The 25,842-nt window shown below is 41.2% G+C and overlaps 1 protein-coding gene across 4 annotated transcripts in view; it reads left to right on the forward strand.

Annotated features, from left to right (window-relative positions):
• mtcl2 (microtubule crosslinking factor 2) overlaps nt 1-25,842 on the forward strand; it is an 85,736-nt gene that overhangs the window by 50,875 nt on the left and 9,019 nt on the right. The window contains exons 6-23 of one of the 4 annotated variants that reach the window (XM_020623586.1): nt 697-765; nt 2,943-3,110; nt 3,558-3,711; nt 4,035-4,602; nt 5,085-5,391; nt 5,507-5,740; nt 8,528-8,665; nt 11,119-11,226; nt 12,056-12,286; nt 12,688-12,801; nt 12,878-13,045; nt 19,720-19,872; nt 20,234-20,350; nt 22,460-22,524; nt 22,703-22,850; nt 23,033-23,632; nt 24,245-24,512; nt 25,094-25,306. In XM_020623586.1, the coding sequence (XP_020479242.1) occupies nt 697-765; nt 2,943-3,110; nt 3,558-3,711; nt 4,035-4,602; nt 5,085-5,391; nt 5,507-5,740; nt 8,528-8,665; nt 11,119-11,226; nt 12,056-12,286; nt 12,688-12,801; nt 12,878-13,045; nt 19,720-19,872; nt 20,234-20,350; nt 22,460-22,524; nt 22,703-22,850; nt 23,033-23,632; nt 24,245-24,512; nt 25,094-25,306 (3,823 nt within the window). The remainder of the gene's footprint in view (nt 1-696; nt 766-2,942; nt 3,111-3,557; nt 3,712-4,034; nt 4,603-5,084; nt 5,392-5,506; nt 5,741-8,527; nt 8,666-11,118; nt 11,227-12,055; nt 12,287-12,687; nt 12,802-12,877; nt 13,046-19,719; nt 19,873-20,233; nt 20,351-22,459; nt 22,525-22,702; nt 22,851-23,032; nt 23,633-24,244; nt 24,513-25,093; nt 25,307-25,842) is intronic. The other 3 variants (XM_020623588.1, XM_020623587.1, XM_020623589.1) reach the window with 3 other exon arrangements.

Here is a 25,842-nt window from a genome sequence, read left to right on the forward strand (position 1 = left end):
ATCTCTGTTTTTCTCTATTTTGCTTTTGCATCTTTCCCTCTTTATCTCTCTCCTTTTCCACTTCTCAGCTGTAATTGCATGGTCCTATCAGTGTCAGCTTCACTATAGCAATGGCATCTGGAGCAGAGCAGTGTGTGTGTGTGATTTTGTGCTTCTATCTGTGCTTTAAGTTTCTGGAGTAGTTCACACTTCTTTTATTTAGTTTCAGAGGCAGATATATAGTTTATTGTATTGTAAATTTTAAAAGTAATAGACAAAATAGTCCAGCAGCCAATACAACTGTCAGCCTCTTCCATGTATTTTACACTGTGCGTCAAAACTAGAAGAGGAGCTTGCATGTCCAGATTAAACAAACCATAGCAACATTGTCTATGCAGCTGAAAAGAACAGGGTTTTTAGGAAATGTGGTTTGAACCTTTGAGAAAACCTGCCGTGATGTATCTCATTGATTTATCCCAGAAGCTTTCTCATATCAAAGGCACGCTGAGTGTTGTGCTGCAGCATGAGATTAATTACAATGACAGATGCAAACAGATGAATGAGAAAGCCAGTTAACAGCCTCTCTTCTTCACTGCAGGTCATATCTTCTCTCTTTCTGTTTTGTTTCAGAACGAATTTAATGTTCATTTTACTGAAACAGTTGACAGTCGATGTGGTGCCACGTCTTCCTAATGACACTGTGTGTCTCTGTTGCAGAACTCCCAGAAGAAAAGAGGAGCAAGACCCAACAACAAACCTGACAAGGACAAGAAACCTGGCCTACAGGTAAAACACACGCACAAACACACTCAGACACAACTATGTTTACCCCTTGACAGTCCAGCAAATTAGTAAGACAAAGTACTATTTCAGCAACTAAACCTTAAAGACACTTAAACCCGGTACACAAAAACAATGCCATGAAGGATTATAGGAATACATACTGATATCATGATTAACAAATAGCTGAGTGTGTTGAGTCACTGCAGAACATGATTGAAATAATGTAGGAATAGAGAAGGATATAGAGAGAAGGGATTAGGGAAGAGAAAAATAGAGAAAAGGAAATTAAAACTAATGAGAAAGGTGAGTAAATAAATATACAGTGTTTACATTAGGAGCTTTACAGTATCTAACATAGCAACCATTTCCTAATCTAAGAACTAAGGTATAGAACTAAAACATTTAGTTTTGTTAAAAATTAATATAGAACAGTTATAATTTACTTTGTGTCTATTTAAAACTTATTAATTTTATATCAAAAAGGAACTGTAAAATGACCTGTTATTTATGGCCAATACCTGTTTATGACAATCTGCTAAATATGAATGTTGATTTTGCTTTTGACATCTGTTGGTCTTTTTATATTCAAAAATCATGCCCAGAAGCAGAATCAGGATTTGAACTGGACAAAATCAGCATAATCAGATCCAATAAAATCTAAATGATGAATGGCAAAGAAATGTACTTATTTTCATTGTCGACAAATCTTCATTTGTATGGGGCGGGCAGGAAGGTGAAAACATTATTGGCATGTCAGTTAACACTAGAGCAACCCTGCTGCTTCTCTAAATTAACGAACTAATCTACGTACACTTTCAATTATCACCTATTTTGCTGAATTCCCCTGAAAACACTTGTTTAGTTCATTTAGTTTTTGTTTCAAACAAAAAATGAGTTCATTGTAGATGTGTTCAGGTCATCTGGACACTGATCAACAACTCTGTTAGAAAGCTTACATTTGACCCTTAAAGTGTGTTTCTGCCTCACAGTTCATGACTGCGCTGTCTGTGTCTCTCTCTGTTTTATTTCCTCCGGGGATCACACTCTATCTGTCCAACAAGCCGCTTGTGGTTTGAAGCAGATAGATCAGCAGATCCTGTCTCATGTGTTCATCATCCCTCCCTATTTTTTTTTATTTTTGTCCTCTATGTTGTCCTGTGGGTACTCGTCCTGTACTTATTGCAATCTTAGCGTTACATTTCTGATTGGATTACAGATAAGGTCAACATCACACTTTATGTCTCCACCATCTCTTCTTTCTGCTTTTATTCTTTCAACGGAACCCACAAATGAACAACTTCTTCCTCAACTTCACTTTTCAGACTCTTCCTAAAATTGTTCAAACGCTGCAGAAATAACTTGTTTCCTTCTGTGAAGAGGTGCTACAGGAGTTATAAGAGTTCAGGTTTTTACAGAACAGAGTACACACATATAGCTTAAAAGCCTAGAGGAGTGAGTTGTTTGTGATTAAGGTGATTCTCTCACCACCATCGCTCTGCTGCTAAATCAAGCCTAGTCTTCCTCTCCAAGCCACATGCCATAAATGGCTGTAAATTCATCGGCCATCGTCTCATTTAATGTGGTTGGAAATGCTCCACAGGCTGTAAAACTGCTGCTTCTGAGGAATGGCTGCACATGATCACCTCAGGCCAGTGGGAGTTACAACTCAGTCTGAGATGTGTTTGAGGGAGAAATACACATACATAAATAGCATTTCTTTCTCTTTTTTTAAAATATATTATATGTTGAAATATTATATTTATGTAAACGTTTTTGGCCACTATGGGGCTGAAACACCACAAGCTGACATTATATCATATATGACTAAAGTTGTTTCTTGGAAATGTGTTAGCAAGCAGCTGCCTATATTTACAAGTTGACATGATTCACTGAGGAACATGTTTTTGCCATCTTGATTCTGTAATTAGTCTAATGTGCACCATCAAAAGCATCTTGTCTCTGTTTACCTCAGGCTGTAGCACTAAAGGATTATTTTTATTTTCACTTTTTATTAAATGAAATTCTTAAAAGATTAATTGGATATCCAAATGATCAAAGTGCCAACAGTAGTTACAGGTCAACAGCACTTTGTGTAACTCTAGCTCTGTGTGCATGCCCCTCTGTGATACTGTGTCAATGTCGCATCAGCACTCTGTCCTCATTCTGTGCTATCACTGCAGGAGGACAATTCAGACTTAAAGTGTCAGCTCCACTTTGCCAAAGAGGAATCAGCCCTGATGTGCAAGAAGCTGACCAAGCTGGTGAAGGACAGCGAGGCCATGAAGGAGGAGCTGGCTAAGTACAGGTCGCTGTACGGAGACGTTGACGCCTCACTGACCGTGGAGGAGGTGAGGGGACGGCAAGGACCTCAAGACCTGGAAATTTGCTGTGTAGCCATTTTATATAGGAGCAAAAAAAAATTGTCAGATTAAAATTTTTCATTGTCAGAAAGTGAAGTTAGTATGGACAAATTATTAAAATGATTAGTTAGTTAGTGAATGAAGCCATGAAACAGGAGGTGGCCAGATACTGTTTACAGTGTAAAACGATCATGTTATTGATGATCCATATCTGGTCATGCTGAAAATATTGTATTACTAATTAATAATAACTACTAATTAATATGATAGTTTGTCTTTTCCAACTATGAATGGAGTGATGAAAAATTTGGACAAAAAGATTTGAGGCAGTTATAAGCAATTAAATGATTCACCCTAATGGTCAAACAGTTGATTAAAAGTGTGTAAATGAACAGGTGGGAGATGAATAATGAACTGGTTTTTCTCCTCCACCAGGTTGCCGACTCGCCTCACACCCGCGAGGCCGAGATCAGAGTTCATCTGAAGCTGGTGGAGGAAGAGGCCAACCTGCTGAGTCGACGCATTGTGGAGCTGGAGGTGGAGAACAGGGGGCTCCGAGCTGAGATGGACGACATGAAGGGGCCTCAAGGTAGTTGTTAAACTCATCTCATTGGTCAGGTTAAACATGATTTGTTTGTCAGATGTGAAGATGTGAGTGGTCTTAAATCAACAGGTAGCATTAACTAATTAAAAAATCTTGTTCTGCAACAAGTGCTACTAAGATGTACTTTAAGTGTAAAAATGGTTGAAACTGGCATTATTTAGACTGTATTAGTGTTAGCTAGGCGTACCTAATAAACTGGCAACTGAGTATATGTCTTGCATTCCTTGCAATTATTGTTTCATACACTTTCATTTCTTCCTGTGTTGCTTCCTCAATTACTTGGCCTCTTTTTGTATCAATTTTCTTAGACGAGCCTCAAGAACTTAATGGTGTTGGTGGCGGTCTGGGGGCTGGTCTTGGCCTTGCAGGAGGGGCCATAGTGCTCGGTGGTGGGGCTTCATCTGAAAACATCATGGAGCTGCAGCGACACCTCCAGTTTGTGGAGGAAGAGGCGGAGCTACTGAGGAGGTCTTTAATCGAGATGGAGGAACAGAACAAGCTCTTGATGAACGAGATCAACCGCTATAAATCTGAATTCCCACCACCAACGTCCACGCTGTCGTCCAACTCATTAACGTCACTCACAGATGGGTTGCTCAACGACAGCCCTGTTCACACTATCCAGGAAGGGGCGGTGCTTATCAGCATGGACGGCCCCGCCCAGGAAGAGGAGCTCAGACTTGCGAGGCTTCAGATTGGAGATCTGAGTGGAAAAGTGAAGAAGCTGCAGTACGAGAACAGAGTGCTCTTGTCCAACCTGCAGCGATGTGACCTGGCTTCCTATCACGCTCCTTCCTCCTTGTCCTCCTCCTCACTACGACTCTCTCTGGAGACTGACGCAGAGGCTGGAGACTCAGCTGAGTGTCTCCCCACCAGGTAGTCTCATATTATCAACTATTCAATTCACATTACATCATTTTTGGGTGAAACTGTGGTTTTACAGTATGATTCTTTCCCTTTACTGCATCTGCGTTTCTGTCACTTGCATCTTTTCCTTGTGCCTTAGTCCCTCCTATGTAAGATGCAAGGAAAAGATGGGAGGGGAGAGGAATAGAGGAAACACAGTATTGCTCAAGCTTGATGAATATACTAGCACTACAGTCTTGAAAAGTAACCCATGCTATTGTTTATCAGCCGTGAACTACTTTGGGACTGAAAGTTAATTTTTGACCTTGGAAACAGAGCTTGAGGAAAAAATGTCATCTTGAGATTCATAGAAGTTGTCGTAGCTTTCAGTGTCACAACCTTGAATTATAGATGTTCAAATTTGAATTTTTATGAGCACTTTGGCATCAAGAATCAACTCTTAATTCAGCATGGATAAGAAGCCCTCAAAGTGCTCTTTATTGTTCCCTCAGCCTGCCCCACCGCAAAGAGCCAGTAGGGGGTGAGAATGACGCCCTGGACATTAAGGAACGAAAAAAGAGGATAGAAGACAGTGGTGATGCAACACCTACACTCCCAGTGTGCCTGGGACAGAAGGACCATGATGCCTTGTTGGCCATGAGGGACCAGGCTCGCTTGGTTTCCACAGCAATACAGCTACTGACCTCCCCAGAGTCCAACTGCCTCTCCTCCTCCTCCTCTCCATCCATCTATCACAAGGTCTGCACCAACGAAGCAGCAGAACTGTGTGACCTAGAGAAAGCTCAGCCTCACAGTCAGGTACATGTCCTCTGTTTGCTGTGGTGTTCTTACTCATTACCATCAAGCACTGTAGCTCAGCCCAACCATTCTTCCTGACAAATGTGGTACATTTTGTTATTTCTTTTTTCTACAGATTTCAGAGCTGGCAGATCTAGCAGATCGACCTCTGGTCGGTGCTTTGACCAGCAGGCTTCAGGCACTACACACCCAGCTGCAGGCCTTTGTAGAGCAGGTAGACAGCCTGGGGAAACCGCCAGTAGGTACAAGGGACCTTGATGTGGAGGGAGTGTCTCCACTGGACTCATCCTTTACCACGTTGTCCTGCTCTGGAGATGACCAGGACACGCTGAATACTGCTGAGGCAAAGGTAAAAGACAAGTAACACACTTTTTCTTCTCGCCCCTTATCACTCTTTCTTTCATTTACTATCAACCTTTTTTGAAAGTTTTTACTTTTGTTGGGTTTCTATTTTCTACTGTCACTGTTTTCTTTTTTTATACTTCAGTTTTGTGCTTGTTTCAGTGCCTAACCATTACTTTGGTTGACTAACACTTCCAGTCCCATTTAAACATGCTGCTTTAGTTTCTCCTCGCAGTGAAGAATGGATTTACACACCACGCTCAAATCTGATGCATGACAACCAATAATAAAAAACAACTTTTTTTGTCTATCCTGTTCTTGTACTAGATGAACCTGAAACACAGTAGAAAAAGAAATTCAATGTAACAGATGGAGTCAGATTTGAGCTTCCAGTGTAAACCTCTCCACATGATGCCACCCATGACCTCTTCATGCTGTTAAATTGCCTCCTAACCTGGTATTTAATTGATGCTTTAGGCCTCAAATGGAGCCTGTTTGTTGCATGGACATAGTGAGGCTATTAACAGCACATAGAACGTTATTTATTTATATGTATTTTCATCAGCAGATCATAAAACCAATTCAACATACAGTCTGGTTTTAACTCTAGTGTGGTTATAGCTGCTCATATTTGCTGTCTGACTGAGTATGGCATCATAATTGAGGGCAATGGGACAGTTATGCAATGGGAAATAAGGGCAGTCCTTGTTCTGTGAAGTGGATTTTGTAGCATCACCTCTGTAGATAACAAGCAAATAATATAGTAAAAGTATGATCTACAGCTTTAAGAAGGTTTTTTTGATTCTGAATTAAAATGTGATAATTATTAAGGATTTTTAGGTGCAGAATTTAAATCTAACTTTTAAAAGAGCTGATTGGCTCTAGTTTTTAAGATATTTGTCCATTTACATTTTATGCTGATGTGCAGAAAACTGACTGACAAATAAAGATAATGACACCTTTTGACTTCAAGAAAAAATACGGGCTGATGTACAGTATACGACAAAGACCCTGATGTCTTGAGTCTAAATGAAAAATGTGTGGCTTGAGACAATACCAGCCTAATGTTTCACCTAAGAAACTTGTTGTATCGGAACAGTTTTGGTCACATTTATTAGAAAATTAAGTGAAAGGGAAACAAACAAACAAAAAACAATCTCTGTTAATGTAATATTGCTAGAAATAGAAGACTACAAAATGACAGAAACAGAAGTCTGAAAAAGGTCACACGATCCTTTAGTTGTTATCTGTCATTAGTGTGTAAAGAAAAAAAAACTACTCTATGTATAAAAAGGTCAGAAACTTACCTGAGATTATGAGTGAGAGAGTTTCCCCAGCAGATTTCTGGAAGCAGCAGATGAGACAATGAGCTCGCCCTAAATAGATTTCCAGTCACACTCCATAAATCACATTTTCTGTTGAAATGCTCCAGTGGGAAATTCTTGGGTTACAGGTGATTGTCAGTGATTTATGATTTACTCCAAATATCTACTGTATTTTCAAGTATACGGTGGTCCACAAAGCTATCAAAGTATATTGGAGTCAGCTGAGACTTTGAAGTTCTCCCACTGGCTTATTTTTCTACAGTATTACAAATGGCATGTTTTCCCCTTGCCTTCGACTGTCGGTAAGACGATTAACAAAACATAAAATTTAACGATAATGGGAATCATTTGTCTTTAGTAAATGAGGTCGTAGTGGAATATTTTTCAGTTCTGTCACCTCGTGGGTAATTTTCTTTATTTGCATAAAAAGAACAACACTTTCAAGAGTAAACAACAAACTAAACTTAATTGTTAAAATGGAGATTTTAGCAATTTGCTGCACTGCCTTTACAGTAAAAGGGACATATTTCTCACAAGATCTGTGTATTCTGTTCTGAGCTAATCTAATTTGCCTGTTTGAAATGGTGATGAAATTATACATAGTTTTATAGTGAGTGAACTACACTGTTTAGACTCCATTAGAGGCCAGTTCTGAGTCCCAACACCCCTCCAATCTCTCCTCCCCTTTCCTTCCTCTCTCTCCTTCCCTCTTTCCTTCTGCACGGGCACCATAACCGCTGGTTTCTGCACTTCACTTCCTTCTAATTCCCTTTCCTTTCTTTTAAACCTGCTTTCTCCCACTCCTCATACCTCTGCATCATCATCATCTCTTTCACTGCTTCTCTGCTTCACCACTTTTTTCTGATTCCCTTCCTCCATTGCCCCTCTCCTCCCTGATCTTGCTTCTTTCATTGCCATCCCACCTGCACTTGTTTCTCCCTCGGCTCCTTGTTGTTTTCTCATACACTTCTCTCTGACATTCCATCCTAATCACCTTACTCCCTTTCTTGCCTTCCTGTTTGTCTTATTTGTCCTCCTTCCTCTCCCTGCCTCCCTTTTATTGTCATTCCTTCTTTGCTCCTTTCTTCCCATCTTTCCTTTCCTTTCCTTTCCTCCCCCCTCAGCCATTCATCCTGCCCTCTATTCTCATCTTCTGTCTATTCTCCACTCTCTCCTTCTCGTCTCTGACCAAACTCTTCTTCCTCTACATCCTTTTCTTTGTCTTGTGAGATACATAAATCATTTTTGTTATGTTTTTGTTTTTAAATTTTCTCAATGTTGGCACATAAATGAACACCATCATGGTTGTATTGTTTTTCTTATTGTTGTGTTTGTCCTATTTTCTATCATTCTCTCCTTCTTGTTTTTACTCCACAACTTCTTCTCCTCCCTTGCCCCCTCTATAATTTTTTTTTTGTTTATTTGTTGTTGTTGTTTTTCTTCATTAACTTGCCCATGCATGCATGCAGCAGCTTGATTATAGGGACCAATCAGAGCTGGAGGTGAAAGGTCAAACTGAAGAAAACTGCCAATCAGATAGCAACGAGGTACAAAAGCAGGAAGCCAGTCAGCTGGAACAGGAAGAGCAGGAGACAGATGATGCACTGGTAAGTCACTCAAATTCACAATCATTCATATTACGACAGAAACAGACATGCATACTAGAGATATTTCAGTCCTAGTCCATCTCAAGGCTGACTGCTAACAGACGTTTGCAGCAAGAACCTGACATGAGCCAGAAGCCAGTGTTTTAATGTCAAATATCTCACTGTCTCTTTACACACAGACAGACAAATGCTAAAGGTTTGGCTGGTCAGCCTAAAAATGTCTAAAGGGCAACAAACAAAAGATCCAGTCTGCTCATTTAACAGCTCATCCAATATGATGAAGTAACTAGCAAAACTGTCAGTAAGTGTTAAAGGGGCTGAATAATTTGACTACTTGTATGACTCACAGCGATGATAGACAATTATCACTGAACTCCACAGTTTCCCCTCAGCTCTGCAGTCTGTTTTAGTGTCTTTCAGTTCACTGTTTTGGTTTTCCAGCTCACAGGTTCAGTCTCGCTGCTGACATCAGAGTTGTTTTCAGGCTACAGCAAAAATCTTTAAAAACTCCAGACAGTAGAGAGATACTGTAACTAGCTGGGGAACATAGTGGCACATTTTCGGTTCTTATTCATCAGGTGCAAACAAACACAAGAAATATAAAAATGCATGATTGCTATATGTTCACCATATAAATTTTAAGATGATGAATTAAAAATATATATTTCCTAAGTTCTAATCATGTGCCTCTTGTGTCATATAGGTGAAAGCCTTTGTATTTTTGTATCAAAATGTAAACCATATATATATGTAATGGAATGAAAGTGAACTAACATTTAATCTTGATGTTAGTGAATCTGGAACTATGTTAATTATTCCCCTGAAAATCAGCATCTAATGCACATGCTGCTGTGTTTACTCACATCACCTCTTAATGAGCAAACACACATCGACAGGAAGCCCTGCAAAGGTCAGTCAGATGCTCATTTATGCACACATTTCCACACACATACTGTGGCTTGAAGTTACCGATGTGGTACAAAGCTAAACTCTTCTAACATTGTAAGCAAACAGTGACTTCACTGTCAGCTGTGGGACTGACAGGGAGAAGAGACCTTTGTTTGGTTGACCTTCTGGTGGTGTGTCTCTGTGGCAACCAGGGCTGTGTGTGTCTGTATCTTTAGCCAAGACTGAGAGGGTGAATGGAAAGGGAGACTAAAATAGAACATACTGTAAGAGACAGATAACAAGCGAGAGTCTGATATTACACAAACATAGTTGTATGTGTAGCACTGACGAACAGAGCTAAGTAGTGACCCAGTAACACAAACGGCCACTGTTGACATACATTCACTATTCAGCACACCGACTGTCTGCAGTATTCACTTGTAGAGTTTGTATTATAGCTCAACCAGTAGTTTTTCTGGGCCAAAGTCTATCCCCTTTGCTTTTGCTTATGCTTAGCAAATCTCGCAACCTTAGTGTGGCAACTAGCTTCAAAAAGCTGTTCACAGCCACTATGGCATTCTTACATTCGTATTTGTGTACAGATTATACTAAATAAAGTGTTAATTCAATTTAAAGTGTTAATAATAATACATGAGCATCAGTGTTTGACCTGCTGGGCCTGCCCACAGACTCTCACTTTAAGGTACATTACGATGATGCCAGAAAAATAAAACAAATTTTTCTTGGTTCTGTGAAAATTTTACAAATATGAAACCTACCTGGATTAAAAATGTATAATAGGAAAAGCAATCTTATTTGTAGTTGGCATCCTGGGAACAGTTTTACAGGCATCTACTCTATCATTGGAGTCTGTGACAATGCTTTTTGGGCCACAGGGGGATTTTTTGTTGCAATACCACACATGGCCACTGGGAAGAAGGATCAGGATCATTATAACTTAACTTCAAGCTCTTATTTCGTTGGAAAATTTCTTCAAGAGGACAAAGCAGCCGAGGAGTCTGTTAATTTGGTGTTAAAGTACATTTACTCACATGTTGTTGCACTTTTTGCATGAGCAACTGCCGTTTTGTCACCGGAGTAGGTTTTCTTGCTCACAGTGGAAGTTGTGAGCGACAGGGGTGGCAGCTGATGGAGGGCAAAGGCAGGGCCTGGTGGAAGGTGAAAGGGGACATTAACGGTATAGTGGTGCATCAATGGATCACACTCAGCAGCCAAATGAGGCTTGGGAGCATGCATGAGATGAGGGTTACGCTATGTGTGGCTTCATCTGAGGTGTGATTTAAAGGGTGTTGTAACTCAAAACTGCCATGTTATGTGTTTCTCACACTCTGCTGTTTCTCCCTTTTTCACTTTCTTCTCACTCTCTCCCCTTTTTACATTTAATCTCTCTCTGCCTCTCTTGCCTACAAATGTTTTCCTGTCCACTGCGTTTTTACCTTCTTTCATTCCTTCAATCCTTATTTTGTTCTTTCTCTGCAACTCTCTGCTGTCCTGTCTTTTTACCCACAACATCTTTCCTTCATCTCCCTCATTCTCACCTCTACCTTGTCCAGGCTCAGCTGTGTGAAGCAGAGGAATCTGCTAAAGGAGCACAGGAGGAGCTGGAGAAGGAGAAATGCATTCAGAAAGAAATCACTCTCAAACTTACACAGGTCAGTTTGCAACATTTGGTACAGTCAAGACACGCAAACCAATAAACTAAACTTCTAAATAAAATGCCCTCAAACTCACAGTGACACAGTGAAACATCACTTTATACAGAAGAACTCTTATTCTTCAGTCAAACTACATATACTTGATGGCATATGGTTATTTGTTCTTGTTTTGTAGAGTCAATGCTGTACCTTATCCTGGTCTTGAAATATCTTTAATTATACTGTTAAACATAAGGTCTTTATACAGTTAAATAAAGCATTTTAAGTCCTAGATGTGCTTTTGGGAGTCTGATGAGTGTTTTTTTTTGTTTGTTTGTTTGTTGCTTTTGGTATATCCCATTCTCAATATTCTGATTGGATCTACCATTTTTTATATAGTAAAAGGTTTGAAAAGTACAGTGGTCCCTAGAGACGAAGAACATACAAAAGTAAAAGTGCATGAAAAATGAAAATGCGCTGAAAATGCAAAGGCATAAACAAAAGTCAAAGCACATGCAAAAACAAAATGCCACACCAGAAGTGCCCCAGGACACAAGGGGGAGCTCAACTTGGCAGCAACAGTCTGTGTTCTCGTCAGACTTGGTGTTTTACAGCACTCTATTTAACAGCATTGGTTTTAGGTTATGAATGGGCTACTGGTGACTTATTTCTTCAATTTCTTGCATTGTGAACACATGGTTAGATTATTTTAACATATAAATATTTAAGATGGGACACACTAACAGTCCTGTTTTATTGATGTACTTGTATTAGAAGCAAACAAACATTCAGCATATAAATAGTTTGGACCGAAGGCCCTGTCTCAAACTATTTCTTCTCCTCTCAGCTCCAGGAAGAGCACCAAAAGGCTTTGCTCCGTCGGGACTTCCAGCTGCAGAGTTTGGACCTCCAGACTAGGCTGCAGCAGAAGTTATGGAGCCAGGAGAGGACTCTGCTAGTCCAGGAGTCTCAGCACCTCAAACAGGCCCTGTTACTGCTCAGTCTCAAGCTACGCTGCTTCCTCAAACAGTGGAGGCTGGGCTGCAAGAAGGACACAGAATGGAAAGACATCTTAGAGGTATGAGGGCGTAGAAAAGAAAATGGCTCACCCTCATGCTTTGCTTTTGTTGGAGCTGACAGCTGAGTGTCGACACTGCTTGACATACTCTACGTCCTTATTTTGACCTGGAATAAGTATTTATTTATTTTGAAGCAAGGTTGTGTATTTGAAGTTTGGTTTAAGTAACAACTTTAAAATATATCTCCATTTGTCTAGAAAAGTGGAATAATGTGAGATGTCAGCTAATGTGCATTTTTTAGAAAATCTGTTTTGCATTTGACCAAATTTTTTTGTATGGAAAAACAAAATCATGAAATTGGCTCACCGCCAAGTGCATTGCATATTGGATAATACTGAATATTATTGGAGGCTGAGGTAAGTGATTGACGGGTGATCTTGCTCTGTGCTTTGTTCTTTAGATGAACAGCCTGAAGGATCTCTACCTGCTGCTAGAGGAGGAGAACCTGACGAGCTCCGCTCACCAGACTGACAGGTCTGCTGCAGACGAACAACCACTCAGCCCAACTATTAAGGTAGGGAGAGTGAGACACACAAGCACAGACATACAAAGAGACTCACAGACCCGTACGCTCACGTCATTCTCTGTAGTCGAGCGCCGTGAGCAGTACCTTGGCAGACCTGAAGGTGGTGCTGCAAGATCTGAGTGGAGAGCTGCGACAAGAGAGACAAGGCTCCCAGGAACTCACCCAGCAGTTTGCAAAGGCCAAGGCATCATGGGAAGTGGAAAGGACAGAGCTGAAGAGTGTCATCACACAGGTAGGCAGGAGAGGAAGAACTGCTGTAAATTTATTTTAGCTCTTTTTTTTTTTTAAAGAAGTAGTGAAACAATGTACATTACTTAAAATCAGTTAACTTCCATTTTTATGCTATTCTGCATAATCAAGCCACGTTCTTTTCTTCAGTGTGCAGTGCAGTCCAATAAGAGAAACAAAAATAAAAGTGCCTAGTTTTATTTGTAGAGAAATTCTGGAGCAACATGGATTCAGATACAAAATGCATACATACGTTTGTGCCAAATTTGAATGAATACCCTCAAGTTCCTGAGAACCTAAAAACATATTTCCTCCGGCCGTGGTTGTTGCCATCCATATAAAAATGAATGTGGGAGCACATTGTCCATTGGAACTGAAAAAGCTGAAAAGTTTGCTAAAGTTACAGCTACCAAGTTAAAATTAAGTGTTTGCTCCTTGCGTGCACATAACTGGACAGTTAAAGTACATTTTGTAGGCAACAGACAGCCAAAAAGACCAAAGTGGTCAATATTCATTTAGACAAGAGTTTTTTAAATCTGATGCCATCCTAGGTGTCACTTTATCCTTTTCAATCTGTCAAGTGGTTTATTTGTCCATCCGAGCCTCCTGTTCTCTGTCTGTCTGTCTGTCTCGTCTGCAGCCATGAGTAATGGTCTTAATGTTTTCTCGTCCTCTGTCTGTCTCAAAGCGGTGATAATAGTATTAATTAACAGCCTCTGAGATACAGCACAGCCTGCATGTTGGAGCCTGGTAACTGAGACAAATAGAGATAAAACAAAGAAAGAGAAGAGAGAAGGCAAAGAGGCCTGATACAGCTGGGCAATTAAAAGTGCTTTTTCGTTTGCTCTTACTTTGCATCCCTGAGTGTTCTCAAATGTATATGACAAAAATGGAGTCTAAAGGTTTAAAATTGTTACAGCAATCTAAAGCATCGACATAAATGTCAGGGTTTGGTGTCATTTCTGCAGAATTACAAGACAAGAGCAGCTTTACTGGGAAATGGACAACTAGACAAATAATTACCCTAAATGTTTCTTTAACATTACTTAAAAAAAAAAGACCAATCATCACATTTCTTCATATAGTAGTAAATATAATGGTATAGCATGAGATGTGGGAAAAATGGGGGATGGGTGCAAAATAATAAACAAAAAAGAAAGCATAACACACAAACTAACACAAGAATACACACACACACACACACACACACACACACACACACGCACTGTGGAAGTCATTAATCATCATCATGATCAGAGAGATTCTGTGCTGTTCTGTTGTGGCGCAGGATCATTTGTCTTCTGACTGCTTTGGCAGCTCCCTCGGAAGCCAGCAAGAGACGAGAGTCAGCGTTACAAACTGATATGATGCTCGTTTTTTCCTAAATGTGAGGTAGCTGCAGGTTTTTATGAGATTAAATTTATGGACAACGTTTTGTTGCTTCATCAGTGATTGAATCACCCAGCTGTGATTTGCTTTAGGCAAAACCAGTTACACATGTCGTCTGTGTGGAGAAGCCTGAATAGCATCACTGGCTATAGGAAACCATCCCCCCCTGCTGTGGAGGACCGTCAACTAACAGATGACCTGAATGTGTTCTACTGCAGGTTTGACAAACAACTCTCCCCCCTCACCCTCCCCACCTCAGAGCCAGCAGCTGCTCCCCTGACAATCACCACCCTTCCCTCCAGCCCCCCCCCTCTAACGATCTGTGAAAAGGATGTGCGTGGCCTCTTTAAAAGCCCACCTGAAGGACACAATAGACCCCTTGCTAGTTAACATGGCATTGCTTTGCATCCTGCAACACCTCGACTCCCCAGGGTCCTATGCACTGGCCCTCTTTCTTGATTTCAGCTTGGCATTCAACACCATCATTCCGGACATCCTCCACTCCAAACTGACCCAGCTCACTGTGCCTGCCCCCACCTGTCAGTAGATTACAAGCTTTCTGACAGACAGGGAGCAGCAGGTGAGGCTGGGGAAAACCACATCCAGCACCCGGACAATAAGCACAGGCGCCCCCCCAGGGATGTGTGCTCTCCCCTCTGCTGTTTTCACTCTACACCAACGACTGCATCTTGAAGGACCCCTCTGTCAAGCTCCTAAGGTTTTCAGATGACACAACGGTCACTGGTCTCATCTGAGACGGTGACAAGTTCACCTACAGGCGAGAGGTTGAGCAGCTGGTCCTGTCGTGTAGCCGCAACAACCTGGAGCTGAACACGCTCAAAACAGTGGAGATGACAGGGAACTTCAGGAAGAACCTACCTTACCCCCCCTCACCATACTTGGCAGCACTGTATCAGCAGTAAAGTCCTACAAGTTCCTGGGCTCCACTATCTCCCAGGACCTGAAGTGGGCATCCAACATCAGGACCATCATCAAGAAGGCACAGCAGAGGATGTACTTCCTGCGCCAGCTCAGGAAGTTCGACCTGCCCCAGGAGCTGCTGATACAGTTCTATAGAGGAATCATCGAGTCTGTTCTCTGCACCTCCATCACTGTCTGGTTTGGCTCAGCAACCAAACAGGACAAGTACAAACTTCAGCGGACAGTCAGGACTGCAGAAAAGGTCATTGGTGTGAGCCTGCCCTCCATGGAGGACCTGTACACCTCACAGGTCAAAAGGAGGGCGGAGAGGATCACTGCAGACCCCTCACACTTGGGACATAATCTGTTCAAACTCCTCCCCTCTGGATGGCGTTACAGGTAACTGTGCACCAAGACAACCAGGCACGAGGACAGTTTTCTTCCCCGGGGCCATCACTCTGATGAACACGACAGTATGACTGCACAATAACCCTCAGTGCAATACCTGTAAATATACATTGTACAGGTTATACAGATCCATACAGGTCTCTATTTTTAAGTACTCTATTTGTATTCCTATTTATCTCATTTCAATGAGCATTCCTTTGTCTTTCTGCAATGTTTACTGCCTGTTTATTTTGCATTGTTTGTTGCTCGTTAATACTTATTTTGTTATATTACACAACCATATGCTGGTTTACTGTTTACTTGCCCCTTGCATGCGGATATGTACATACACACTGAGAGTCTATGTTCCAGAGTCAAATTCCTCGTGTGTCCGACACACCTGGCCAATAAAGCTGATTCTGATTCTGAGCTGTGCAAGCATGCTAGAAATCCAAGCACAGACAAATGTGAGTTTTAGCTTTTTACTATTATAGTAAAACATGTTTGACCATGTTGCACTCTATCACACATTTTTACCACCCTTTAATGCCTCTGTTCTTTTCTCCGCCTTGTAAACTACCCTACTAGAGTGGGTGTTTTACTATGGCCTAGATACAGACTGTAAAGTGTGCCTTCAGTTTGCCCTGGTGGTGGTGTGTGTGTGCATGTAGATATTCACCAGCCAATCACATCAGTGCCAAGGTATCCTGTCAGCATGCACTGACTCCAGCTGTTGCTTTGTTGAACAGATCTGTTTAAGTCCAAACACTCTCTTGTCAAACAGCTTGACAAGAAATCATCTTCAGTGTTCAAGCCTAATAAACAAATACATCAGTGAAGCAGAAACAATATCCAGAGCCCTGAAAGTGTGCAGTACTGTACAACACTGCCTCCTTTTGTTCCCCTAATCAGTCATCTGCTGACTGTAGGACATGTTGGGAACACCTGCTGTCTTCGTGATGACACAGACTGAGCAGCTGGAAACTCAGATTGCTCATTCATCACATCTGTTAAAAAACCTAAATGACTAGGTCATTTGTCAGTATTTTTTCCTCCCCTGAAACCACCTCTGTGACTGTCCAGAAAATAATTTTAATGTGTTTTTTTCTGCCACCTCTGGGATTAAGGTTAAATTTAAGCTTAAATAAAGTTAAGAAATTTCTTGCCAAGCGTTAGATGAGAGGATTGACACCCCTCCCCTGACATGTGCTAAATATGAACTTAGAGCTGTGAGACAGTTACTTTAGTTTCACTTAGCATGAAGACTTGAAGTAGGGGGTGGAAAATAAAAATTAACCAGTTTCATATTTAGCATGGACAGCTGTATCTGCCTTTTCATTCTCAATCCACAACAAGATAGAATGTACTCTAAGCATAGTTTCCTAATGTGTCAGACTGTTCCTTTAAAACTAATTTGCCTAATTTCTTTTCAGCTGCCACAGAATCTAGTGAAACTCAAATCAAATTGACACCATAAGCCGCTCCTAACCACTCTTTGCCCCTCTCATCATGTGCTGTTTCCTAGTGATTGGTGAACTACAGATGCCCGGTTGTGACAAACTGTACAAAATGCAGCTTCCAGACCGAAGCTAGAGTTAGCTGGCTAACAGCACAAACTACACATTATCTAAATAATTAGCAGATTAATCAGTAATGAAAATAATAATTGCAGACCTAGATTACCAAACAAAGCTATCATTTCTCTGTTGTGAATAGTTTCCAGTATAATGAACGGTGTTAAATGTATGGCTACTTTAAAAGGCTATTGCTGTAATAACTTCTTCACTTTAGCTAGTAAACAGTTAACCATGATGCAGCAACACTAGATTAGGGATATTTTTCTTTACACATACAGTAGTAGAAGACTTTAATAGTTTCTGACATAAAATAGAGAGATATAGGTTACATGTGATAAAGAAAATCAGTTTCACTTATATCATGCAACAGTTATTTATATCATATTTAACATCTGTATGTATTATATAATAACTAGGCTATGCTTTTAGTTTTAGCTGTGGCACACATCCCATCTCTCAGGACTGTTGTGTTTGCTAGTTGGCCTAGAGCTGAAGGCTGGCATGCAGTACAGATAATATTAACAGGTAACATCAGCTTTATTTGCTGCTGACAAATGGAAGGTCTGCCACAGCCAAAAAGCATGCTGCAATAATTAACAGAAAAATGCATTACTTAAAACTAGGAGCACTTCTTTTTAAAGGCACTCTATATATATATATATATATATCTGTGTGTGTGTGTGTGTGTGCCTGAAACCTGACTGTTTTTATGCTCAAACCTTGTTGCTATAAATTGTAATTTTGAGTGGAAATAGATTTTTCTGCTACTGTCTGATTCTATAAACAATATACTGTATTATACTGGCTCAAGGCCAGTCCTTCTCAGGCAGCTAATCAGCAAAATCAGACCCTGGTCCTTGTTGCTACTTGAGTGTTTAACCAGAGAATTTTCTGCTGTGAGATCAAAGTGTTTGAAATGTATAGGTGTTGGTATAATATAATTACAAAGGATCTAATGACAGTGAAATCTGTTTATTCCTCTTAACCTCTTACTCATCACCCCAAGACCCCTGTAGGTTTAATTAGTGTTTGTTGCCACAACGTTGTTAGTAGCTCTCGTCTTTGTGTTTCTACAAATACTTCTATTTTTATGAACAATTGGTTCTGTGTATTGTATATACTCAGGGAAAACAGCTGGAAAGCTACATGATGAAATTGTCAGAGGAGCAGGGAAGGATTGACTAGATGCTTGATTTGTAGTTAGTTTTTTTTTAGAATAGTAAGAAAGACTTCACTAAACAGGCAGGCAGTCTCCTGTTGGAATTATTTTAGACAAACTTAATTAATAAATCTGTGCTTTTACATTCAAGGTTTTACCTGAATAAACAGAAGTAGCTGAACTTGTTAAATGGTGACTGTTAAGTCATGAACCACACGTCTCTTATCCACCTGTAAACGGCAGTCATTCACTAAATTTGTCCACTCTAAAGCCTCGGCAGTAAACTCATTAGGCCAGAATCATCGTTGACTAGAAACCCTGTGTTGCCATAGGAGATGGAGGCTGGGCTGTGTGCACACATAACACTGTGATTGGCTGCCAGACAGTTCCATTAGCATGGTATATAGACGCCAGTGCCGCCGAGCCAGACAGAGAGGCAGAGATAGAGAGGATTGATGGGTCTGGGTTCTGTGTGTGTGTGTGTGTGTGTTGACAGGCCCAGTAGTGTCGGCTGTGTGACCCACAAGGCTCAGACAGAAGAAAAGGCAAAGGAGGGATGATAAAAATTTAAAACAATCTTGCATACACATGCTGTGACAGCAGGCTAGATATATGTAGAGTGAGAAAAGGGGTGAGAGAGCTTGAATCAGAGGGTGAGAAAGCTGTAGAAAGAGGGAGAAGGTGTGAGGTAGATGGAGAGAAGGGGTTAGAAGTACGGGGGGTTACCAGGGGGACGAGCAGAGAGGAAAGTCAAGCAGAGGAATAGAAAAAGAGGAAAAAAGAGATGCATAACTTTTAAGATTCAACGAGGAGCAGTAAGCAATCAAAATGAACGTATCTGTGCAGACTTTACTTCTTATATCTACACAGTATGTCTGTTTCTATGTGAGGGATTTAAAGCCCCTGCTCCCCCGTGAGGATGAAACATACAGTATAGGATTTAGGAAAAGATTGCTGTAATTAGGATTATGATCAGAACATTGTAAATACATTTGTAAGTTGGAGGCAGTGTGCATGTATTACTGTAAAACATTTTTGAGGGGGGCTTTTTCTGCCTTTAGTTAACTGGGTCACAGAAGTGGACAGAAGAAAATCTGTGTCAAAGGTTGGCAGCTGGGCTCGAACTTCCAACATCACACATATATGGGTGTATGGCTCACCGCACCGTAACCATTCGGCTATGAGGGTGCCCTTTTATTGTAATTTTGTTATTCACTGTGGTCCCCTTTGCCTTCACCCTTACAGTTTGAGACCAAGGCAGGAAAAGCTGCAGCAGCCATGTCTTCCACTGATGTACTGGATCATCCAGACCTGAAGGCGGCGCTAAAGAAGGAGCGTGAAGAACACCAGCACCTCCTGGCTGAGTCCTACGCAGCTGTAATGGACTTAACTAAACAGGTAATTACTGTATATCTATATCAAGTTGGGCTGGGAGACGACTGGCAAAGATGCTCTTTACATGCACAGAGAAACATTTTTGCAAGGTGTAAAAGCCTGGATGCTTTATCTACTTAATGAACCTTTGTGGAGGCATATTTCTAAATGTGATAGCAGAAACAAGCTCAGGGCTTGATCTTAGAGGGGCTGATGTTCAATTCCAAGTTGTTTGTTGCATCAAGAGTTATGGTTTACTGTACATCATTGTGGATTTTTTTCATAAAACCTCTTGTGGACTGCTTCTGCATCCATCTTTTCTCTTTCTCCTCTGATGTTGGCCTCTTCATGTCTCCCCACTGGGACTGTCTTGTGGACCAATCAGCTTCAGATTGGAGAGAGGAACTGGGGCAGAGAGAAGCTGGAGCTGCTGGAGAGGTTCAGTCAGGAGAGAGCTCAGTGGGAGCAGAGACTGAGAGAGGCCACTGTACAACAGGGGAAGGTATGAAGGGCTGTGGCTGTTTGAGTGTGAGTGTGAGAGAGAGAAGTCAAAGATAGAGATAAGGAGTGAGTGCATCTTGGGACGATGGAACTTGAGATTAGAAGTTATAGGTACATCAAGTCATTGGATCAGATGTGTCTTTCCTGGTACACTTTTACCAGTTATATTCAGAGGTGTTTCTATTTGTTTTGTCCCCAGCTACATACATGAGAGGGTCAGAGTATTAGGAACACCTCTGAATATAACGTAGTCCAGTACAGCACCACCTCAATAATAAAAATATAATAAAATTTTTACATTTATGACAATTTCACCAAAAACATTTTGGACTTCATAAACACAAATGTTAAGGTGGAAGTGTGGAATTGAAGTGCATACAGTTATACATGTGTGCCTAATAAAGTGGCCGATGAGTGTATTTGTGGAGGAAAAAAAAAAAGAGAAAAATATCTTCGTCATCAGGATGGGGATAATGTGACTAAGAGAATTTTCCAGAGTTGTAAAATCCTGCCTTTCTAGTATTAGAAATTGTTGCAAGGTGTTTTGGTCTTCAGACTCATGAATCTTGTACTTAAACTTGACAAGATTATATTTCATCCTGTCACTGTTGTCTGCAGCAACACAGCCACTTGTGAGTTTTCAGTGCTGTGCTAATTTTAGTCTGAACACAACCTAAGAGCAAGACAGAAACTTTTTCCACTTGAGAACAAGCACATGCCATTTTTAAAATCTTGCCAAACAACTTTCATATGCTGGAAGACTATCTGACAGTGTTTTGCAAATTAGCAGCTCCAAAATAACACGCTCTCACTCTTTGATTCCGAGGGAGTAACGCCAAGTCAGACATTTACTGTGGAGGTTTTAGATTGTTGGAAGTTTCATCAAAGCGTTCCAGCACTGCATATGTCAAAACAGAAGAAAGTTTAAATTACACGTTGCCAGATGTTGTCTTTAGGGTTGTCTTTTCATCTCAAGATCATTTTGTTGATGTTGACAGTAACCACACAGCTGTTAATGCTATAGTGTTGGTAAGGCCCTGGTCTTACTGTGGTCATGCTGAAGTTGAATGTTAAGCGGTGCTCAGTGGGGAAATGCAGTCAGTCAAATCTGTAATCACTGCCAAGCTGCTGCAACATGTCAGTGGATGTCAAGGGATTGCATCAGTGTTTAAAGTGGCCATTAGTTATGGCTGTTTCCAGAAATACACAGACAGTAGGTCAGTGTTTCTCCAGCTTCTGTGCCTGCTTCCATTGAAGTTGTCAGTGTGAGGGCATCTTTGTCCTCCATTTCTCACCTTTTCTTTCCGCTCCCTCCTCTTCCTTCTTCCTATCTTTGTCTCCATTTAGTAGGATCTTGTCGCACTCCTTCCATTAAGTGGCTGTGCCCTGCACTGGAAACTTGCCAGGAAACCAAAACTTGTCACACTTTAATTCACTCTGTCTCAGTGTTTGAGTGTGTCTGTGTCCTGCTCTATCACCCACAAATCTTTTCCTCCTTCTGCTGTACTCATGTTTTACATTTCTTCAGGTGTTTGATTAGAGTGCCCCCATCAGGCCAGATAGTTTACAGGCTGCTTGAGTTAGGGAATTAGTTATCTATTATTATTATTATTTTAAATCATTCTAATTGTTATAGGCTCATCCCATAGCATTTATTTTGAAATGCATTATTCTAATTTAGAGCATCTTCATCTTTTCCATCTAGATCAGACACAGGACTGACTTACTGCCAAACTACAAAGCATGTGTTGGAAGAAAGGGAGAGAGAAATGTTAGCTGTAGCTTGTTTAAAATGTGTTTAGCAGTCTGTCAGCCACCACACAGGCAGCATGGTCTGCAGTTCAGTGAGTTGTAGGTGGAAATCTCACAATGCACATCTAAACATCATCTGCAGGTGTTCTTCCACTAATTCACTAACTCAAGCAGCCTGTAAACTATCTGGCCTGATGGGGGCACTCTAAACCAAACTTTGCACTTCCTTTTTTCAAAACAGCTCAAAAAGAATGTGTCCACATGGTGCAGGTCATTACAGTAAACGCTAATAAGATGTAAAAAGTACATTCACTGATTTTCTTTTCACTGACAGTCTGGGTCTTCTTTGTCCTCACAGCCTAAGTCATCTGGTACAGAGCCCTCTGCGGACACAGCCGTTGCTAATGGAACAGGTTCACCGAGGTAACTTAAAAATATTTAACTACTAGTTTGATATGAATCCTTAAAATGTGGAGAAATTAGAAAATTTCATAAACTGAGTTTATGGCTGTTTCTTCATTGTTTTAATTTGCAAAGTGTTTTAATAAGTGTGAATTTGTCATTCTGAAAATAGAGCATGACTTCTGTTTTTTATGAAAAGGACCAACTCCACATCAGAACTGGATGACCTAGATGTCAACGGAACAGCCAATCAGGAGGGGAAAATCCATTTTGAGGGCCCACCTCTACCGATTCATCCAGAGATGTGCGACCTCACCAGGAAGAACTGGACCTACCTTACCAATGAGGTTTAACTTATGGTTTTATACATTTACTATTGTAAAATGAGGAGTCAGTTTATACTATATTATCGTCTCTTTACTTTCAAATTATTGACTTTTTAAAAGCTAGTGAAACAAAAGCTGTCTTTATCTTAATGAAGACAGTAGGAATATGTGTAATCAGGTTATACTGCTTTTTGCTGCCCTAGACCCCAGAGGTTGGGGACACCTGCAAAACCTGGGATGGTCCCAGTGGCTCTTGCAGCAACCTAGTGCAATCACAGCTCAATCTGGAGTCTGTCCAGAGGAGCTACACTGCTCCGGACCGCACAGGCATCCGGATCTACTACAGCCCACCTGCTATACGACGCATGGAACACCTCAGAAGGAACCAGAAGGCCAAAGAGCCACTGCAGGCCCTGAACGGGAGCTCATCCCTGCGACTGAGTGCCTGGGACTCAAACACCGCTGCTGTTGAAATCCTTGATGTTCAGCAACAACCACCCCCATCATCATGTTCATCCTCGTACGAGCAGTGGCTGAGCTCACTGTCCAAGCAGCACAGGGAGCTGCTGGAGAGCAGAACTGGCTGCATCACTGGTTCAATCCCTAGTGTCAACAATGGCATCGGCAGCTCGGCTAACAACGTTGTCGATGGGATGACATCCTCATCACCCTTATACGGCTTAGAGATCGGGGAGATTTCAGCTAATTTGAGTGATGACATGAAGGAGATGACCAACTGCGTCCGACAGGCCATACGCTCTTCATCCCTGGAGAGGAAATCCAGCAAGGAACATGGAAATCAGGTATTTGATTTTGATCTTAAAAACAGCTGGATTTCCTAGTTGGCCTTTATGTAATTCTGTGATTTTCATAATCAAAAGAAGGCACTTGCTCTGTTGAACATATCGTTTTATTTAATTAAAACAGTAAGAGGTATGTGATGAAAGCTTACGCCTCTCCTCTGGACAGTTCCTTTTTTTTGGCAGCACCTTTTTTGGCTCATTTCAGCAGAGAATTTTTGAATTGTTAATTTGATTATATACAAGGGGCTTGAAGCCCAACAACCTTCCCATTAAAAAAAAATATATATATATTGCAATTCAAGGTGTGAAATTTTTATACCTTTCTCCATCTACTGATCTATTTTTTGAATCCTTAAGTGCTTGTTTTCTTTATTCAAAAGTGTTTTAATTCTTTACAAAGCTGATTTTCTGTAGGAATGTGTTAAATTGATGTAACTACACAAAAATAAAACATTCACATTGATGCGATGCAGACCATAGAAGCTAACATGAGTTAGCTACGCCTTAAAACAACAGTAGGTGATACTGTTGTTTTAAGGCACGTCATCTTATACAGAATCACCTCTCTCCTGTAGCACTGAACATCCCGTCACTTTCATTTTTATCTCCTAGATGGTCAGCATGTCCACCAGGTCCACGCAGACCGCTTCCCAATATGTCAGCGTCGGGCTTCAAACTGACAACCTTCCCAGCAGCAGGGGGCCGGGGTTACACTCCAAAGCCTGGTCTCCTCGTCCCTCGCCGACTACCACCTCCTCATTAGCCTCAGCCCGAACCCGGCAGATATCAACATCACTGGATAAAGTCCACAGCCGCATTGAGAGGCCATGTTGTTCACCCAAGTATGGATCACCCAAACTACAACGCAGAGTGTCTTCTGGTAAGTTGACTTTATTTTCCTAGCATTGGTGCAACATCAGAGGTTCGAGTCCAGCTGCGGACAATTGTTTCATGTCCACCTCTCAGTGGCAAAAGATATATATTGATAATATCAATAACCCAAAATATTTTAACCACTCACATGAAGCAAATGTTAATTATCTCGTAACTACTGCGTATTCTTTTTATCAACACGTTGGGTGTGGGAGAAATGGGCAGGTATAAAGACCTGAACAACTTTATCAAGGGCCAGATTGTTGAGACCAGAAGACTGGGTCAGAGCATGTCCAAAATGCAAAGGACCAGGGGTTGTTCCCAGTCAGCAGCAGGTAGTCCCTACAGACAATGGTCTGAAGAGGGACAAACCATGGGTAGCGACAGGGTGTTGGGGATGTACTGGAACAAGTCTGTTCTGCAGTGGCTCCACCTCACATGTGGCATCTTGGTGCCAGATATCACAGGACACCTTCAGGGGTCTTATACTGCCCCATGCCAAAGCTTTTACTGGTAGCTTATGCTATAATAGGGAACAGTGGTCATAATGTTTTTTTAAAGACTGAGAGATCCAGCGTTTGTCTTTAGGCTCCACTTCCAGGCTGGATGGGAGTTCCTCCTCCAGGGACCGCAGCCTCTGGAGCCTCCAACAGAGACCCATGGGTGGAGGCTCGGCCTGGGCTCGCTCCACCACCACCAGAGACAGCCCTGTGCTGAGCGGCCTCACTGATGGCCTCTCCAGTCTCTTCAGCGTGGTGGAACACTCTGGAAGCACGGAGTCACTCTGGAGAAGTGACGGAGGTAAGCTTTTTTTGATTGAAGATATTTTGAGCTGTAGCTAATATTTAAAGTTGGCATTCGAGAACTTCCAAAATCAGTGCCATTTGGTGTCAGACTGTTGTTCAGTTTTTAAAGTCACTGAAAAAAATTGTTGCTCCAAGAAAGTACAGGGACAAACTTGCAGTTTCAAGCTTTTGGTTTTATTTTGAAACCAGGTAGAGGTATCAAGGGGGAAAAAACCTAAGAAATACCAGGTGTACTAATTGATTGTTCAGCTGAATTAATGAGGCTGATGACGGCACAAGTCGAGACTGTAAGACTGAACACCAGTAAATTTTAATACCAAAGGCACTTAACATAACGTAAACAACCTCAGTTTTTTTAGAACCTGGGAAGATTAGCATCTTTGACTTCTACTTGGTGAATTAAATTACTGCTAGACAGCAGAAAGAGAACATAAACATCTGCCATCAGTGAAGAATTACCCAACTTGCTGTGATGCCCAAAGCCTGTATTCATGTTAATAAAATTTGCCTTGAGGATTCAATTATGCCTGT

The sequence above is a fragment of the Monopterus albus genome, unplaced genomic scaffold, assembly GCF_001952655.1.
Source record: "Monopterus albus unplaced genomic scaffold, M_albus_1.0 scaffold305.1, whole genome shotgun sequence".
Classification (NCBI taxonomy): Eukaryota; Metazoa; Chordata; class Actinopteri; order Synbranchiformes; family Synbranchidae; genus Monopterus; species Monopterus albus.